The 21,267-nt window shown below is 40.4% G+C and overlaps 1 protein-coding gene across 4 annotated transcripts in view; it reads left to right on the top strand.

Annotated features, from left to right (window-relative positions):
* The window catches only part of LOC126195026 (uncharacterized), a 313,542-nt gene that overhangs the window by 156,713 nt on the left and 135,562 nt on the right, over positions 1-21,267 (top strand). For all 4 annotated transcript variants that reach the window (XM_049933465.1, XM_049933466.1, XM_049933464.1 and 1 more), the window contains one exon: positions 2,660-2,732. In XM_049933465.1, coding sequence (XP_049789422.1) covers positions 2,660-2,732 — 73 coding nt within the window. The remainder of the gene's footprint in view (positions 1-2,659; positions 2,733-21,267) is intronic.

Raw genomic sequence — 21,267 nt, forward strand, 5'->3', positions numbered from 1 at the left:
TGTCCTTAATGATGATGTGGACACTTCCGGTGCTCAGTTCAGCCTCTGTGACAGTAGATGCTACCGTAACTCACGAGTCTTGAATAATGAGGGCGTCCACCTGCTGGACAATGGCATCGGTAATATGGTATGTTGTTCCCGTCCGTACATCATTGGCTAACATTCTTTCCTGAGCGCTTGTGCCACGACTGGGCCGTTGCAACGGCTATACAGTGCTCGCAGTACACTTGGGCCTCTCCTCGGTGTTTCCGTTTCCCAAATTTCTTCCGCTGTCAGGAAAAGCAATAATCCCATTCGTTCTTCTATTGAACCATCCATTTCATTGTTTTCAGCACGACTGACTAGGATATCAACGGAAATCGGAGTTTTCTAACTTTTAGTATGTGTGGTACATGAAGTTCAGAACTGAAATATTAACCCCGAAAGCAGTTCGATGCAACTCTCGAGAAAATTGAGATTAAAGTCTTCAGATGCCCTATAGCAATGTCTATTTAACAACAGGGAGCGTGGCTCTGCGGTATAGTGCTTGCCCGTCTTATGGGCAGTCTGGGTTGAACTCCCCACTATGACAAATTTTTAAAGAAAGGTGCACGTTCTACGAGAATTTTCGTGAAGGTTAAAATACATAAAGATGAAAAAATTTAATTTTTTTTAATTTCAAAGATCTTTATTAGCAATTGTTGTAAAAATGGATACTAGTAATTAAGAATCTATGTTCGAAATGAAAATTGAATTTTTGTGTGTGAAAAGTAATTAGAAAAATGTGCATTTTTCATAGCTGTTACAATTAGATATGTGCTAATAAGCATATATTTAATGGACTTTATCATTAAGTGACGCAGGTATTCGAACTGAACAAAAGAAGACCAAAAGAGCGAAACGAGACTTGAACCAGGGATCATCCATTACCAGTCTAGAGTGCTACCGATTTTTTCCGTCTTTATACGTGTTTTACGCTTCACGGAAATGCACATGGAACATGCCCCTCTGTTTAAAATTTGCGTTGGCCAGGAATGTAACACTGATCACTCACATGTTAGGCAAGTTCTCTACCACAGAGTTACAGTGCCAGTCGAAAAATCGATCTTAGTTTAGACTACTTAAGAACTCGGAATACTTCAAATCGATTCTCTCGAAAATTATGGAGGGTTGCATCGAATCGCTTTGACACTGATACTTCAGTTCTAAACTTCACGTAACATAAACATAAAAAATTACAAAAATCTTGTTTACTTGTGGTCTTGTGGGTGCTCTGTCGTAACGTGGGTGTTCGCGCGCGTGTTCCTCTAGCGCCAAGTTTGGGACGTCAGCGCTCTTGTGGGGAATGCTGCTTGTTCCGTAGCTAATGACATGACGATCCTGTCAGCGGTTTCTACTTCACAGCCTCCGGCTTCATTCTTTTTGAATGGGCCTTATATTAACGAAACTTCGTTAAATTACTTTTCCAGGACTAAGACACTTACTGCAGAAATTACTGTAGTACTATTTGAAAATGTTGATACAGATGTGTCTGTAATTAATGTAGCTATGAAAAGTAACTATACATCATTTAGTGAGGACTTTCTCGCAATTCATCTACGTTAGAACAGAATTACGATCACTTAAATGATTCCAGCAATATTTGACACGAACAGCTTAGCTGAATCGCTCTGTATACAGGATGAATCACTTAAAACTTGAACCGCAAATATTGCGAAAATGGAAACTATTGGTTTGCGGTTTTCATTGAATAATTGGTAGCCAGGGGTTCGTGTTGTTAATCAACAGAAGGTAATAATACTTAGAAACTGCATTTTTTGTGCAAACATACCATTTTTAAATAGGAAATGCCTTTGACATTGGTGGTGGTGAGAGAGACATGAGCGGAGAAAATCTCCGACCCAGCCGGGAATCGAACTTGGGCCCCTTGGCATGAAACTCCGTCGCTCTGACCACTGAGATATCGGGGCGGACACAGTGCACTGAAGGAACACACAAGCACCCTGTAAGCAAACATAACACTATCGCACCTAATAATTACGCATATTGAATGGGAGAAGCGAGTGTTTTCGGTATGGAGACTTTTCAAAATAAGATATCTCGCAAACGAATCGTACTAGAATCCTGCAACACGCACCACTGCATTCTAATTTACACTACTTTTAATTTGTTAGTATCAATTGGCATTGTTCCATTTGAAACTGTTTGTGTTTACATAGAAAATACACTTTCTAAATATTATTACTCTCTGTTTACCGGCTAACAGTACTAGCCTCTGACTACCAAGTCATTCTGTGGAAAACGCACTTAAATAGCACTTTCCATTTCCGCAATATTTGCGGTGCAAGTTTTAGGCGATGCACCCTGTATAGAAAATTACTGAACCGTCCTCTTTATAACTGTGCTACTACTACTGTTACTAGTGCTTTACTACTACTACTACTACTACTACTACTACTACTACTACCACTGCATGTGGGCACGATCTTGCAAAATCTCTGGAGGTGCTGAGGTGTTAAGGGTAGTGAGCAGTGTTGCACGTGAGCTGAGCTGAGCTGTGCAGGCGCTGATTGGCGGCCACCCCTCCCTGGCAGGGGTCCAGCCGCCTCCAGGTCCAGCGCCGGCCAGCGCTCTCCAGTCTGCACTTGTCTGACATGCGGCTCCTTTATTCTGTCCTCAGACTCGTCTTCGGAACGCTGTACCCGGCCTATGCATCCTACAAAGCCGTCCGCACCAAGAACGTCAGGGAATATGTGAGTATACCCTTTACTTCATTACTAGCTTTGACAGAGTTAGCAGGTCTACGCAGTTTACTGGGTCGCACTAATATCGTCACCTGCCTGCATTACCTATTGCAACAAACAACCATGTTTCTGTGTTGGACAATTCGAGAACTGAGGATTTCTCGATTCCAACATATTCTGTTTTCGCGAGAACCGACGTAGAGTATTCGAATACCACGTAGGAGTAAAAGACCTCCCGTTTTACTTTGCTGATCGCCTCGAGTCGACAGCACTCTACTTCAGAACGAGTTGTTGGTTCTCGTGAAAGTCCTCTGTTCTCGGATGCATATTTCTGTGTTTATTACTCTAAGAAATATACCAACCAGTCACTTTTTATATTTCTTTATTTATGCCAAGACGCGATTCGGGCTTCCACCAATCCTCAGTCGGGGTAGCATATTTATAACATCAACACAATCCTTTTATCGACCTATTTTGAAAGAAGAAGAAGCAGCAGCAGCAGCTGCTGCTGCTGCTGCTGCTGCTGCTGCTGCAAGACAAAGATACAAAAACTGAACGCGGGTGAAAGCTCAATACTCGTCTTGGCATAAATAAAGCTGTACAAAAGTGGCCGGTTCCTGTGTTTCTTCAAGAAATTCAGTCCACTCCCACAGAGCTCAATCGCCATTAACATAGTTACATCAAAGTTTTTATTTCTAGCTGCCTGTTGTACGGCAGTTCCGAGCACACACTTATAAATAATAAGTTGCATTGGTTACGCATTTAAAGAAAATTTTGGATCATGCAAAACTTTATTTGCATTAATATAGAATTTCACTGAAAATTTTCATCAGTTTCAAGAAGTTATAAAAACACAAGGATATACAATATTTTAGAAAAAGTTGCGTAATTTTTAATTTAGCCTCTGTTCAACAAGGAAAAATCATGTTTATTTTCCTTAAAAATAAATGTCTCACAAAAATGTACAAGGCGTGCTAGATACCGAAAACTGATGGCTGCGTGGCTGAAGTGTACAGCGGCCGTATCAGTTCGGCTGTACTCCTTAAAGTTCTAGGTTCTCTGATACGTTTCATTAATTTTGATTCTCGAGAACAGATATCTGGACTATGAGGTCGTAGTTTCTCGAGGTGGCTGTCTTGAATAAATGCTTCACGGAGCTCTTGTCGCGTTAGATTTGCTAGTCCCGAGCTTTCGATGACTTCCTCCGACGTTATCGTCAGAGATTAGATTTCAGTAGGTAGTTAAGTACTTTAGTTGGCTAATTTATTTCATGAAGCCGTCACGAAGTCCCGGAACTTCCATATGCTACCGGCGATTATGCCGATGTCTTTGACTGAAGAACTCTGGTAGCTATGCTGATCTCGTTAGATAGTGGAAGACTCAATTGATTTGTCTATTGTCTTTCAGCATCCAATGCGCGGACTTTGTGACGTCCCCATGACAATCGACCAACGAAAATACCCAATGACCTACTGAAATCCTACCTCCTGAGATGACGAGAGACGAAGTCGTCGAAAGCTCGAGACTGACGAACCTGACGTGGCAAGAACTCCATGGAGCATTTATTCAAGACTTATCTTCTGAAGTTTCCAATTCTGCTCATCACTGAAGTACGGGGTTTGCTCATTAAGACTGTCAACGGTTCCCTCATCTAAACCAGCATTGTACTCACCCTGTTTTAGCATTAGCTGCAAGAAGTTTAGCAGCAACAGGAGGATTAGACGCTTGTTTACGGAGGACTAATCTACTGCAAATAGCAAACTCCGACAGAAGGGGCGGTAGCGGAAGCAGAAACCATTGTGGCTCGAGGCGGCAGCCAGGCGCGTGGCGCTGGCGCGTGGCTAGTGTTTTAAATAGCACCTGTCCGTCGCGCAGGAGCTTCTCTCAGACGATGGCCTGCGGGTAATAGTTATCTGCGTCAGTGATTTTAGGAGGAGGATCTCCTTGGCTGAATACCAAATACAAGATCTTCTAATTTATCTGTGATATCGATTTTCTTTTGTTAGTAGTTTAGATGATTTTTAACGTTAACTCAAGACCGTCTATAAAATGTTGCAACTCTCAAATTATTAAGCTGTTGAGTTAGTTCATAATTGAATCTTAGAATCTCGTCCCAAGTATGACGTGATTAATATCTATCATTGTCAGTGTTTCGTGCTCTCGATTGTACAGTTACAGTAATGATTGTATATTCACGTTTTAGTCGTGTGTTAATGCTGATGACATGCATTTTTCTCTGCTAATGCTTTACTTTCATTCCAATATCTTTGCTTCGAAGTGTTAGTAGTTTTCGGCTAAATGACATGAAAACCAACTAATACTACGAACAGCCTGTCATTGTTCCCTTTATACATTTTTTTCGCAAAAAGCGTTCACAACAGAGAATAGTATGTTAAGTCTACACTAACCAAGAAACTGGATATATTAACCGGTTTGTGCACTCTCAAATCGTATCAACCATTCTCTGAATTATGCTCTTAAAATGCCACCAAATCCCTTTCGTACCGAGCTAGCTGGAGAATACTCGTATTCTGGAGGAGCGGCTTCAGATCTGCTTCCGACGGTTCTCTGTGGGATCTTCAAATCACATCAAACAAATGACGGGGTCGTAGCTTAACCGTTGCAATACCAGCGTGGGGAGCGAAGGGCACTTTATGCCCACCTTTTGGAAAGTTTTAATCTAGTCAGTTATTTTATATTTTAAAATTTTCAAAAAAGTGTTTAGAGTTTTTAATGCATTCTTTTTCCAGATTCCACTTAGGGTTAACCCCGGCATGCCTCAGTAGTAGATGTCACTTCCCCCAGTGCAAGTCGTATTCGGCATTTTCAGATTCAGGGTCTTTCTTACACATCAGTGTCCCTTTCAAAAGTATATCGAGAGTAAAAGTCAACAACAATGTACGAAATTTGCATTTAAAATTTTCTTTGTAGTGGTCACAAAGTCGGTAGTCTACATGATCAAAACTGCGTTGATAATGCGAAGAATGTGCTAAAAGATCAGTTGTTGGACCCTACTTACCACCACATCCGTACCTCTTTAAAAGGCTCGTTATTAATATAATTAAATAACATTTAAAGAATTTTTTACATATTTCTTAGAGTAAGCACAAAGTACCCCCCCCCTTTCCCCCTTTCCGCTTGGTAATGCACGTTATGGAAAATATCTTGCTATTGCTGGGGTTAAGCGAAATAAAGACATTTATCCGCAAATTGAGGTCGATGGGACCGCTATCCAATCGGTCTCCCCTCCTATCGCATGGCAGCGTCGTGTTGTCGTACTTGATGGGAATCTTTGTTGATTAAGTCATTGCATATCTTACGGTGTTCACTGCAGAAGATTCGTACCGGGGTTCGCCCTTTTCATGGTAACACGAACGCTGTAACGAGCATTGCAGAGATTTGTGAATCACTCAGTAGAGGCAAAGACGCCATATCTGAGGAACGCCGATTCCACGTAGGTTATGCGAAAGGATTTTCTCACCTCATAGTATCAGTTCACCGCAGATTACTCTAACAATGAAGCTACTCAAACTATTGGAACAAAAAGGTATAGATCTAGGGACACGCGCATAACTACAGGCAAAAACCGCTGACGTTAAACACTTGTTTGTGCTCTCGGATTATCACGTCTCTGGGGATCGCAAACGACAAATGGCGTAGGTAGAAGGTGGTTAAACAAGGGGAGGCCGCCAATTGTGAAATTCAGATTCGATTCATACTGCGCATAATAAAAGCTCATGGCCAGAGGTGTAACGTGGCAAAGCACCAAGATGCACTTCTCAGCCGTTGTCGAGAAAATCGACAGTTAAAAGAAACCGTTGCGGTGAAATACTCTCTACGATAAATAGTTTTCTACAGCGTCGTGGCGCAGCGGTAAGCGCTCGGGTTCGTAATCCGAAGGTCGCCGGATCGAATCTCGCGCCATGCAAAATTTTTTTATTATTAGTTTTTTGTAATTCAAATATATATAAACTATTAATGAATTGCTTATGCATGTTGGTGAAGGCGGATCGCTCTCCAATTGTACCGCCTCCATTTTTGCGTTTAACAGGGTGTACCAAAGCTCTCACGTCCGCACTGATTTTCGACGATGTTATAAGTTGCGCTAGGGACCGCATCTACCTTCTTTCGAAGTTAGCAGGCAACTACGCTGTTATGCGGCGGCTCGTTTCGGCCCATTCAACATCTGTCGTTAAAGTGTAACGAGCGAGTAACGGAGTTTATATTTCATACCTGCCGCAGCAAATTTGTGTTCGTGGGGTCTCTATTCTAATTCGAACGTTTGACTTACGCTATACGTATTCGTTTCGGAATATCGTTTCTACGTCTTCCGTTAACTATACGTGGTTAACATTATGAAGACAATTAATAACATTTGTGAAATACAACTTTGTTTGCGGAAAACATAATGATGATCGAAGTCGCCAGTTTTTCCACGACAAACGACTTTCAACAACTTATTTCAAATGTATATATATATATATATATATAACACACATTTGAATTACAAAAAAATACAAAAAAAAACGTTACATGGCGCGAGATTCGATCCGGCGACCTTCGGATTACGAACCCGAGCGCTTACCGCTGCGCCACGACGCTGTAGAAAATTATTAATCGTAGAGAGTATTTCACCGCAACGGTTTATTTTAACTGTCGATTTTCTCGACAACGGCTGAGAAGTGCATCTTGGTGCTTTGCCACATTAGACCTCTGGCCATGAGCTTTTATTATGTGCAGTATGAATTGAATCTGAAATTCACAATTGGCGGCCTCCCCTTGAAAGTAGAAATGCCAGCAGCACTTGTGTATCAGAAAGCGCGCTGGCTCCCTTGACTTCTGGGTTGTACGATAATGTTGGTGAACAACTCTAAGCTCACGGGCCATCAGACCATCTGTGAGACTAGGTCGAAGATAACTACATATGTCCTAAAAAGATACAGATATGAAAGTAGTCACGGATACAAAGACCAGGCAAATACCAGACTGAAATAATAGGTATAATTCTAAGGAAATTTAATTCATCCACGAATAAGTTAATTTCCCGGTGGCCTGTTCGTAAGAGCTGGCCTTCGGTCTGGGAACTTCATGGGCCTAATAAATAGAAGAGACAGAAAAAGTCGAAAGGAAAAACTGCGCAGGAGTGCCTTTAAGATAATCAGAGCTTCAGGGTAGACGTTAAATGAGAGGCTTTGTACTAAACGGAATAATTTTATATAAAAGTTACGAAAGCGCACTTTCCAAGAAGCGTCAAGCAACATATCACATTCGTCCAAGCATATCTCACGAACTTAGTAAGATTGTAAAATCCGAAAAATTCAAGCTCATACGGAAATGTACATACAATCTTCCTTCGCGTGTAATATTTTCGAGTGGAACAGAAACGCCAGGAAGTGGTTAACTCCGTATTTCATATTCCACACCGTAAGGTGTTTTACGCTGTTAGACTGTATATGTGAGACATGTGAACATCCATTCTATTATTCAGTCACGGCTATTGCCCCTCTCCGCCACCTCTATGGCGACGTGTGTTCAGTTCCATATTCCAAAGTGCTTCTTGTTAATACTGTTCTTTTCGTAACCTATATTACCTTTAGCAAATTATTGGTTCCACTCGGCAGGAAAAGATATAATACCCTCAGGGATTGTGTACAGTGACACCGCATGTGCGTACTGAGGGTTTGTAGTGTTAATGATTTGTCACTGTCTTATTTTGACTCTACAGGCTGTAACTGTGCCGAATTTAGAGAACATTGTTTGCAACATTCATTTTAGGCCACAACAATGCCGCACCAACGAGTACGTGTCCCTGTTGAACAGCTTCAGCCATTTGAACGGGGTCGTTTTGTGAAACTGCGTCCACTCAGCATAATGCGTCCATCTTGACGTAGGTCTGTACTACGCGGACGTCCAGAAGCTGGTCCACAATTGCTCGCAGCTGAGTGGACGTAATGATGGAATGCTGCGCATGTCGGCCACAGTGTATCGGTGCTGCGTCGCTACTTTGGGCAGTGGTCTGTGGAACATATTCGCAATTGTGGACCAGCTTCTGGACGTCCGCGTAGTACAGACCTACGTCGAGATGGACGCATTATGCGAGCAGCGGTAACTCACCGAACATCATACGGGGACGGAATCCGGGCACAGGTTTGCACCTGCTGTGTCAGGCACTGTTGAGAACGGTCTGCTTGCAGCACGATTAAGATCACTACTGCCGCTGGCCAGGCTACCGTTGACACCATACCCCCACCAAGTATAGCTCGCAACACGACTACGATACAGAGTGTTTGGTTTGCTGTTTGACCTAGAGGAACATACTGATGCTGAACTAACCCTATAATATCAGAGACTGCGATCGATATTGCCTTCATGCTCCAAGGTTGTCGTTTTGATTTATTTCGAGACCGGTGATTCAGGACTCCGACATTCAGCGCTTTGACGTTTCTTGTGAGGACCATACTGTTAGCACCAACTTTCATCCTCAGCAATAATCTTCGACAGAAATGTGGAATCACATCTGGCTCTTATCTAGTAGTTCAGCAGAAATTCTTCGTCGTTCCTATTTTTGTCTGTCTGTTTGTGTGTGTGTGTGTGTGTGTGTGTGTGTGTGTGTGTGTGTGTGTGTGTGTGTGGGACGAGTTCTGCATTATATTTCAGTTTCCCTAAATCTTTGCGTAAAATCTTAAGCTTATTCAAATTAACCCTTTCAGACCCGATACGCACAATTGTCGGTGCGGTTTATTTGCGTTGCAGCATCATATTATTCCACTATTCTGTTGAGCCCCACGTCACACGAGTGTGCAGGAATCACCGTTTCGTATACAACTAGATTTATATCGATATCTCGTTACAGACGCGAGATATTGTCTTAATCTTTGATAATTTTCAAGATGGCGGGTCGGAAGCATGTCTGTCGAGGTAATTGTTTATTGTGCTTTATTTATTGCGTTTTGACATTTGAAAAAAAGTGTTTGAGATTCCGAAAAGTGTACAGAAGTAAATAGAAATGTCCGCCACAATTATTTGAATACTTTCATAGCTACAATGACTGTAACATCCACACGCACAATTGTACGTGTTGGGACTATTTTACCGACCATTGGTCGTTTTCGGTCGATGTTTGTGGTTAAGATTCGGAATAGATTACGGAATAGATAAGTCATTTTGCCATTGTATTTACGCATTATTTTCACAGTTCGTCTGTTTCGTTTTACGGCTTACTGACTAGGAAATTCTAGCCATATTAAATGACTCTGAAGTGGAAGTTTTCAGTAGTGATGACGAATTGTTAGATACGACTTGGACTCTTCCAACAATCAAACCTAGACTTGGATAATGCTCTGAATCTTCTGACGGGGAGGAAATTGTAACAATGCTTCTGCAAACATACTACCAGTTGCTCCGGAAGTTCGGTACAATTTTCCCAGTCAACACAATAGAAAGAATTCTAAAAAAACAGTGGAAACACATCGTCGTTTGTCCACTTGGAGAAAGACCATTCACCTCCAAAATTTTTGCGCACTCAGAGAGTGAGGTAGGACAGGAAATTAAAACTCCAATGAGCTATTTCAGCGAGTACTACCCAGAAGATTTTTTTTCAGTTAGCATCTGACTGCACTAACAGTTACTACTTTTCGAAGAAAGGGAAGTTGCTTCATACAAATCCTCAAGAGATAAAAAAAGCTGTATGGCATGCATGTACTTATGGGATGCATTAGATATCCTCGTACACGTAGGTACTGACAGAAGTCATTGCGTATGCCAACTATTGCAGATTGTATGCCTAGACACAGGTTGTTCTCTCTCAGAACAGCAATGCATGTTGTGGACACTAACAACATTCCACGTGAATCAGAAACTAATAGATTGTGGCAAGTACAATCTGCAATAAATGTTGTACGCAGTGCTTGTTTGAGACTTCCACGCCCCTCTGAAAATGATTATTCCATTGATGAGCAAATGGTACCATTTACTGGACGCTGCACATTGTCTCAGTATGTTCCAATCAAACCGCGCCCTTTGGGAATTAAAAACATTGTTTTGGCAACAACGAAATGTTTTGTACTTGATTTTGAATTTTATCAAGGTAAATCAACTCCTCTGCCAGATGTTGCCCTTGGTCTTGGGCCATCTGTAATACTTCACCTTGCTCAAACATTACCTCAAGGTGCAAGACTATATTTTGACAGATATTTTACAGCTTTGCCATTATTGCAACAGTTACTTGACCTAGGGCTGGAAGGAACAGAAACCATAATGAAAAACAGAGTGAAACCAGTTCACTTGACAGAAGAAAAACGACTGAAGAGAGGAGATATGGAAGAATTCTGCAGGGACGATGATAAAAGTCATTGTCCAGTGGAAAGATTCAAAAGCTGTGACCCTTGCCTCTACTTCTACAGGATGTGAACCTGTAAGCAATGTTGAGAGATAGAGTAAACCAGAAAAGAAGTACATCTTAGTGCCATGTCCTGCAGTCGTAGTGGAGGAGTGGACCTCTGCGATCAAATGATTGAGACATACAAGACTTTCTTGAAGACAAAAAAGTGGACTTTAAAAGTTTTGATTCATTTACTTGATTTGGCTTGCGTCAATTCCTGGTTACAATACAAAGTTGAATGCGAAGCCAATAAAGTACAAAAGAAAAGCACTTTAGATCTTCTTGGATTCCGACAAGTGATTGGGGAAGCGCTAATTTCTTCCTCTTCAGGACAGGAACATGAAAGTGAATCCGATGAAGAGCCACCAAATAAAATGTACAAACCAGCAAACACACCATGTGATGAGAAGTGGCTAGACGGATATAATCACTGGCCAATTATTGATGATTTGCCTTCAGGTCGTGCTGCAGGCAAAAAAAAAAAAAAAAAAAAAAAATTGCAAGAAGACAAGAATAATATATCTGAAGTGTAATATTTATTTGTGTTTCTCAAAAGACATTAATTGCTTTCGTGAATATCACTGCAAGAAATGACATAAATATGTAAGATAATCCCGACCCATACAATCGTGTGTGTTCAAAATTTGTATCAAAATTAAAAAATAAAATTTTCTAAGCAATTGGTCCACGATTCTAATTTTTTTAGTTACAAAACTGCATTTATTTCAAAATTTTCATTTCAAGTTTGGGTGGGGGGTCTGAAAGCGGTAAGGTCTTCTGATATTGCACGTACAGCTAAATGAGGGCGTTTTTGTAGCAACTGCTTTAACTGCTTTACACGCTCCACATTTGCATCGGTATGTGCTGTAGACGTGCTACCAGCTCTGGGATCGTCTTGCACTGAATCCGTGCCTTCACGAAATCTTTTATGCCACTCGAAAACACGACTTGTTGAAAGTGCCTCGCCTGAATATGCTTGCTTAATCATTTCCCACGTTTCACTAGCGGTTCTCCCGAGCTTCACTCTTCGATCACAATCGGCGTCCATTGTTTCACCGTAACTAATGTGCCGAGAATCCAGTGTGTTGCTAAGCACAGCCCTGCCGTCTAGTGAGTTTGTGCGGAAACATGGCCAAGGCCATACAGCCTCGATGAGGGAGGGAGGGGATTGTCCGACAGGGGGCAAAATACATTCCCAGGGCCCAAGCCTCATGGGAGACCCAAGTCTCTTAAAGGGCCTGGATCACCCAGGATGCAAATTTGGCAACTAGCAGACTGCTATTGTAAAATAAACTTTATCATATGACAAATAAAAAATTATTACTCCAACACCAGCATAACCAATCTATCTCCTCCTTTTCACTTCTTTTGTGTGTCATACAGGCCAGCTGCATGCAATGCTATTTCGTGTTTAATGTTGAATGCACTAAATTTGCTTTAGACATCGTGCACTAAAACCATATTCTACTATCCTATTTCGTATTTAATCTTGAATGCACTAGATTTTCTTTAGATATCGTGCACAAAAACTACCTTTGTAAAGTAGAAAATGCGCTTTCTTCTTGAAAACCCTATCTAAAAAATTTCCCCAACAAATGTACATGGCAACAGCTGTGAAACGTCTTTATTAAGTTTATTTGCCAACAACTTTTAAATGTAAGGCATTTCAGAGTCCGTCTCAGGGTGATTTTGCACAAAAATTAGTATACAGAAAATATTTCGCATTCAACAGTAAACACAGTAAAAGATTTCTGTTTGTATTTAGTTCTCCTGGAAGAACAGTAAAAGTTAATAAATGAATTGACATGAAAGAGGTTCATTGGCATGCTGACATTCCGAAGTAAAGAGGTAACTTTCTTCTTTTGTTCTTCCGTAGAGTAGCCTGCTTACGTGGGAACTCTCACGTTATTTGATGTGACATTTCTTGGTCAGAGAGGTTTGGCCTTCAGAGATTCAGCTCAGAAAATGGGAGATGCAAATAATGGAAATTTCACGGAATATTAGAGATTTTAAGCCGCTATGATCTATTGATCGTAAAGCACATTAGTAAGGTCAGAGCTCGACGAGAACCTGGAAAACGGTTAAAAGTGCATTATCTGTAAATGATGATCAAATAAATTTCTAGTTGTGCCCATAATGGTACTGGTGCCATCTTGGAACAGAGACAAAATGAGAAGTTTTATTCAATTACTTTTGATGAAACCCCTGATTCAAATCATAATGAACAAACAATATTCACCCTACGTTACATTAACTTCAAGTAGGAAATTGATGAACGTGAATGAAATAAACGGTTTTTTTGAATTCGTAGACTGTAACCAGAAAACTAGAGTCAACACGTGTGAAACACTCAGTTCCTATAAGTGAATGCTATGGACAAGATTATGATAACGGAAGTAATGTTAGAGAACCTTACAGAGGAGTTCAGACACATTTTATTCTGTGAAATCCTCTTGCAAAATATTCTGTGTGTGCATGTCGTAGCGTTATGTGGAGTTTGTCCAGCTGAGAGTTGGCATGAAGCAGAGACTTTATTCGGAGTGATTAAACTTCCTTACAACCTGTTCTTAGCGGTCCACAACGACGATAAATTCTGAAACAGTGTGTTGGAAGTTTATTATTTCCCGTGGCTAATACCAATTGGAGTGCTCGGATTGATGCTGCAGTACCAGTTGTAGCTTACTTGGATTGAGATTACGATTGCTGTCGAGGCTCGCAGTTAAATTTGTCGGGTGAAACACGTTCTATGTGACGGGGTGTATTGTGTTATAAGATCATTCAAGTTTTTAATCTTGGCATCAATTTAGCCAAAGCTATTGGTACCAATTGACTACAGTAGCAATTACTACAAGCTGGAAATACTATTTTAGATGCTAGGGTAGGACACTCTGGGAGCTTATTACATGAATTAAAATATCTCCGCGAATATTGGGGCGCCATTCTTCCTGACGTAAAATAGTTGCCAGTTGCCAGTGCAATTACTAAACCTTGAATTTCCAGAGGCGCGCACTAAGGAGAGGAAATCATTTCATGAAGTGACAGGTGATAAGTGTGTTTTATGTCGTTGTTGGCAATTTGTTGTCTAACTTAAAAACCCAATATGAAACACGGTGTTAGATGAAACATTAGGGTTTTATGGAAATACTCAGATGGCTGATGACCACGTCGCTGAGGTATGAAAGTTATTTACCAATGAATATCATAAACGATGTCACGACAAAGAAAACTAAATTAAATATTTGTAAACAATTCGTATGTAAAATATATTACTTCGGTAGCATCGGAAGTCGTGAGTACGATGCACAAGCTTAAAATTAAAAGCTCATTTCCGCAGCTTTGCTCACGTTTTACGCTCTTTCAGCGACTGTAAAATTGTCTCACATCAACTATGCATCAAGAACGTGTGAAAAATTTGGGAACTTGGCAACTGAATATTATTTAGCAAAGCAACTAAATTCTGATGCTGTGATTCAAACATTTACTGAACGAAAGGCTTGCAGAGAGCTACTGGCATTGTTATAGTTGAGTAGGTTCTAATACGCTACCAGTTCCACGCTCATTGGGGTTTACATGTGACTGCGCTGATATGTTTACTGGAATGTATGGGCACGCCAGGGAACGAATGGATTCGGAACACTCCTATCGCAGTGTTACTGGCACCAGACATTTCGGCAATGTACAAATCAGTATAATAGGTAGCCTTTTGTTTTAAAGTGGAGCGAAAGTAAAATAAAGCAATTCGGAAAGAAAGAAATGGAGCATGCAAATATTTTACAATAATTCATTATTGCGTAGCACCTGAAGCCGAACTTGTACGTCATGATTGAGCTATCTTCCAGTTCTCTTCTTGTGGTGGTCTTCTACTCCTGATAAGTCTTCCTTTTGAAACCAATTTATTTCAATTCTTTCAGTTTCCTACTCCCTGAAAGCGTCCTTGCGCTAGTATTCTCTCTATATATTTAAACTTTGTATAATCCTTCGTTATTCATCTGACTAGTGTATTTCCTTTGAAGCCCACAGTGGAAAACTGGAGACGTGATTAACGTTTTTTTCTTCTTTTTTTTTTCTTTTTTTTTCCTCTCTCTCTCTCTCTCTCTCTCTCTCTCTCTCTCTCTCTCTCTCTCTGTTCCAAATAATTTTGACTGTAAGAGAACACTAAACAAGCTATATCATAATACCTTTTACTACTTTTTCGAAATAAATGAAGACATAAAATTAAGCATTTTTTAGATAAAGCGGTGTCCAGTTATCCGTCGTTTTGAACTTGCACTGGGATGAAGGATGTTACATATTGTAACAAAACCACTTGATAGACTTCATTGCAAAACAAATGTGAAGTGATCTTAGCAAGGGCAAAAAATCACGCAGGTGCGCTACTAATTGTTTCCTTTCCATGAAATTATTATAATTAAATACATGGAAAATTACAGATATATTTATAAATGTTGTTCAGATTTGTTGTTACTGCAGTCTACTCTAATTCTGATTGAAAATGTGTGGAAAGCATTGGAAAGCAGAAGTGTGAATGTAGAAAATGTGCTTGGAAAAAAATTACGCATTGGTGGCAAGAAATTTAATTTTGTGTCAATTTTGTAATTAAGAAGCTTGTCTTTCCGCACTTTCGTGGAAAAACAATTATGCAAATTATAATGCCCGCAACTAAATAAATTAATTTCACAGCTGGTAGACTGTGACTTCGCAATAAACTACTGAAGTTAGTGTCTTATTATAAGTAAGAATGACAACTGAAACAAAGGCATCTAAAACGTGAGTGATGAGAGCTCTGGCGTTTGTATATAAAACGAAGCATTTGCAGACACTGTATTATTGATAAGTACCGTTAATTTTTACATTATTACCCTCTACGACATCCGGAAATTAGGAACAGTTGCTCTGATACAGCTGTATACAGACTTCCTGCTTGTCGGAACACTGCGTTATTTCTTCGGCGGCATCCGCTTTCGACATACAGCGCAATGACAAGTCACGGTCTGTATAACTTCATTGAATGTTCTGTAGTACAAGATAACACTGCAAACAATATGCAACTGAAGTTAGTACTGTTAGTAGTGACTCGTGGTACACGCATGTATAGTACCGGACATTCTGATTCAACCTATTGCACCTGGAGCAACAGTTAATTCGCTCAAATTCCGGCAGCAGTATCTCGTGTAGCCTATATTACCATAGTATGAACCAGCGGAAAAATGCTCCTTGTCTGAGCACAAAAAGGTGAATATGTTCCTCTTGAAAAGACTGACAGAACAGTGAGGAACCAGCTGTCTCAATCCTCATTTCGCCTTGCTCACAAAAAATTAGCATGCGAACATATTTGCGCTATTTTAACACAAAACATTCTACGTCTTGATATCCAGTCTCTCATTGTAGTACAGCCTTCATACTCAGCACCTGCCTCTTACAACCACTGTGTGTGTGTGTGTGTGTGTGTGTGTGTGTGTGTGTGTGTGTGTGTGTGATTTTATGTATATATATAAATTTTTTTGCCACTGTCTCCATCCTTTCTCGGCATTTCAGAAATCTTGGGGAGGAAACCAACTTAATTTTCCCCCTTACTTTTTCATCTTGATGAGCAGTTGCAGGTGACTTAAGAAAAGAAATAACTACATTTTTACGAATAGAAATGTTGCCTTTTCTGGTCTTGGAGTTCTTGTTCAGACAATATATTTTATAGCTTTGAAACTTGATCGCTCAGACGACTTGTGGAATCCTCTCAATTATTCCTGAAGAGAGAAATTGGGTATCAGTATCTTGGATGAACGAAAAGATATTTGAGGCGAATAACGTTAGTCCTTGACTCAAAGACCAATTTTTTTCATATTTCTCACAACATTGAGGTGTAGAAAGTTAGTTCTTTGGTAAGTTTGCGTGCCATCTCTTCATTATTAAAAACGCACTGGGTTACAGGATTCCACTGAAGATCAACAGAAGGAGCGATTTCATTGCCCTAGACCTCTTACCCCTTTTTTACTTTCAGAGGAATAACATTAATGGCGAATTTTAAGTAACACATTTTTCTTGTTCTGTTAAAATTTGCTACTTTTACCAAAACATGGCGGAGTTCTCAATGTCACCTCACTAAATGCTAGTGCAAATACAGTTGGGGCAGAATTCTGAGACAGTGGTTTCTTAAATGAGGAACTGACAAGTCAGGTTAACAGCTTGTGAAAAGGCGCTTACGCGGTATAAAAATAAGTGTAATATCTTCACCAGCTATCGGTGGTGCTTAAAAATTAAATGCAAAAATCCGTAGTTTAATGCGGGAGATAATGAAGTTTCTCGTATTAACCATGAAGCAAGAGACTCCTTGTGTGCTGCCACTCGTCAGAATCTTGTTTCGATATCGCACACCAACTGAGATATGAGTGTGTTAAGAATAATTCATTCTGGCTGTATTGCCGGTGAGCGTGACTGAAAATGAGTGTGCTACATGCAATCAATTTTCTTGAGATTGGTGACAGATTGAGATCTGCAAAGTCTAAACAAAAATTCAACATGACAGCCAAATTTCATACGCAGCAACAAATGATGTATCATACACTAAACGCAAAATCAAAGAAGTCGCTATTTTTCATTGCAATCTTTCCGAATTTCGCTTAGTGACTTAAGTGCGAAGTATCACAATAACTGTGACCATTAACGAAATGACGGGCACTTGACCTAGCAGCTGACATGTAAAGCACAAGTAACATGAAAATCAGTTTTTTACAGAGTAGTTTATGTAGTATCATGTGAGGAAGACTTCAGAGCTAATTCGGCTTAACGACAAGCGCCGGCACGAAGATCAAGAACGATACAGCAGAGAGGACTGTGAAACGTCAGCCAATAGCACACTGACTAGGACTTCACGACGGGAGCGGCATCTACAGGAAGAGAATAAAAGCGACGCGCCGCCTAGCCGCGGCCGGACAGAAGAAGACACGCCACTGGTGGACCCGGGCTAGAAGATACGCAGTGATATTAACGATAGCCGTGACTTGTGTCCATATGAACTTGTGTGATTAACTTGCTTGGACATTGTATATAGCGAAGGACATGGATTATTTGCATGTCGCCAATTGCTTGCGACAACTCGTTGTAAATACGAAGTTAAATATTGTCAATTCAATTTGCTTGTATGTTGTCTAGCTTTCCGGGAAAACAGTTTTCTATGCAACCTATAAGAGAGAGTGGGCGAAATTCCACACTAATAATGGGGTAGGTGCACCTTGACAAACGGGTTAACACGTGTTCTCTGTGTGCACCCGTAGGCGCGGGTAACTGCGCTGGACGCACGGTTTGCCCCTCATTCATCATTTGCTCTGTCCATTGTGGTTCCAAAAGGCGGAAGCCAATCATAAACTAGCAAGCGTTCCAGAACCTGTCTTAGAGATGAAGGATTCCCATTGTCGAAACTCGAAGTACTTATTAACCATACTACGAAAAAAACGTTTTACGTTACTAATTGTACCACGGTGTCAAAAGTAAGGCGAGATTTACACTACAAACTGGTCCTGACTTCAGTGGCGGCTCATGTAAGATTTTACCAATGTGCTACATTGTCGCCATTTGTCTTACAACGGTAGCAATCGAAATTAAATTCAATATGTTATTTTTTGTATATATAAGCTGAATTGTTTAAATTTACAATTAATCGTTTAATGTTGCAAGGAAGAAAATGAAATAAAAAGGAAAAAATTACGGTAGTAGTGGAAATCGAACCCGAGACTGTGAATTGCCAATCAGTGCGCATGTCCGCATGTCCACTCGGTCATGGCGCCGTTCCGTCAACTGCTCCTCAGAAATATCTCATACTCTACACTTGCACAATATACGAGTATTACACATACTTTCAAATAAGAGTACTGACATTGCTGTGAGCGACATAGCACTCAGTGATAGAAGGGATGACGTTATATCAGAGCATGCGCAGTCGAAAACACAGAGCTACATCTCTTCTCTGAGTTGATCGTGGCGCGGCTGATAATCATTTCAGCACTCGACACTGGTTCCATGATTCGCAGAGAGAGCACTACAGATCACGTTTTCATCTCTTTCATTTGCAACCAGCAGATATTCGAATAGTGGTGGCATAATTTTAGTGCGATTTCTGATTCGCATTCGAAGAGTTACAGCATAGTTTTAATGTGATGTTTACAATGTGTTGTAGCGCATCCGCACATGATAACCAACCACCACTGTTTGAATTACTAAACCCACTGATCGAAATAGTCCTGGCGGATATAAACTGTCGGGCAACCGGCTGCCAAGCCTGCTACCTTTCAATGCTTATAGCTTACATTGTCCTTAAAGTGAAATAGCCCGCAACACGGTCAGTTTGAACACCATAGTGCTTCACTAGCAAAGCCACCATTGGAGGTGGTATGCCATTACACCTCAGACAATGGAGCCGATGTAGCCATTTACAGGAAGACTTATAGATTATTGAGGACTCCGAATCTCGCTGCATCCTGACGGTTTTTACATTAATAAAACACAGCCAACGATGAAAGAAGCGAGAATAGACAGAAAAACAGTTGTAGGTGTGACTGGGGATCGAACCATACAGCCCTGGTTTTGCTATCAAACACTTACTGAGTCACTGTCAAAAATTTTAAAGTCTATGTACAGGCTAAATAATAAATAGAAATTTTAAAATTAGATACCTTACTGTATCTAGTAACGCCATAGAAAATAGATTAAGCGTGTAACATAGAAACTCTTTTTGGTCTATTTGATGATGGTCTATTTTTCTTCTCTCGTTGGATACGTATTCATTTCTCGACGTTTGCTACAACATGCCTTATACCTACTCTGTCCAATATCGTAATAGACAGAACCTCTTCCCATCGAGCTTCTGTTTTCCCTTAACTGCACAATTTCAGTAATTAATAGTTAAAATTCCTAATTACACGGCGGAGGTAATCAGTTTTCCTGTTTTTCACTGTTATTAACAACGCAGTATTTTTGTTTAATCGCGCAAAACTTTATTTCTCGTGCTGTCCATGCAATTTCGAGGAGACGATGTTAGGCACGAATTTCAAATGTGTGTGTATGTTTGCATGGTGGAGTCTTTTGACGTCTAAACTTGCATTCCGTGCATCAGCACCGACGAGAGACCAAGTTTTAAGAACTGCTCTTTGCCGTACGTGAATGATATTTCAAGCGTTGTTGCCCTCTGAAATAGCTACTGCAAATACCGTTTCAAAAAAGTTAAGAAGCGAGACTTTAACCCCTTAAGACCTGAATAAATTTCCACTAGAAAGAAAGACAAATAAAAAATCGTTTTGTATACGGTAATGAAGAATACCTAAGGTCAAATCTAAGTTTTTTTTTTTTTTTTTTGCGACGATTTTACGTTTTGATTATATGTTGCTATTCTGGCTTTGAATTCTAGCAGAACACTTTTTCTTTTGTTATGGGGAATTTAAAAACTGTCACACTCTCTCTCTGCAGATGGTGCATGAGATTTGAAATGTCCATTTGCATCTCGTGTAGCATGAACTCACCTCGGGGAGCCATCGCTAATAAAATCTTCAATGTATTACGGTATTTATTCGCTAGAATGTGTAAATCGCAATAAAAGGAAAGTGTAATCGTTGAAAGCAGTGTCGTAAATTGTATTCGTAAATAAAAACATTTGATCACCGTAGTATTCTGGTGCTTCAAATCAATGGGGAAACTTGCATTTACTTCCCTAGATTAATTTCTGTGCATGCGTCCTTAGAAGTACACTGACGCCTAATAATGCGTATTTTGCATAAACAGTATTAGTTCTACGTGCAACTAGTTCATTACATCGAAATGTGATTTACGTCACGTTGGCAATACTACAGAAGAAGTTAATAATTTTCAGAACTGATCGTACCTCTGTATCTAGCTGTAATTGTCCAAACATTGACTACCCCCCTCCACCCCCCCCCCTCTCTCTCTCTCTCTGTCTCTCTCTCTGTCTGTCTGTCTGTGTGTGTGTGTGTGTGTGTGTGTGTGTGTGTGTGTGTGTGTGTGTGTGTGTGTGTTACCCGAAATATTCACGGAACAGCGCATGTGAGTGGCTTCATATAGAATCTGCACCTGCATCCTCTGGCGCTCAAAAACAGTTAGCCATCTACTTATTAGAATTGCTTTGGTATTATTGGAATTCGCGACACAAGGCATTAAGGGAAT

Source organism: Schistocerca nitens, chromosome 7 (assembly GCF_023898315.1).
Source record: "Schistocerca nitens isolate TAMUIC-IGC-003100 chromosome 7, iqSchNite1.1, whole genome shotgun sequence".
Lineage (NCBI taxonomy): Eukaryota > Metazoa > Arthropoda > Insecta > Orthoptera > Acrididae > Schistocerca > Schistocerca nitens.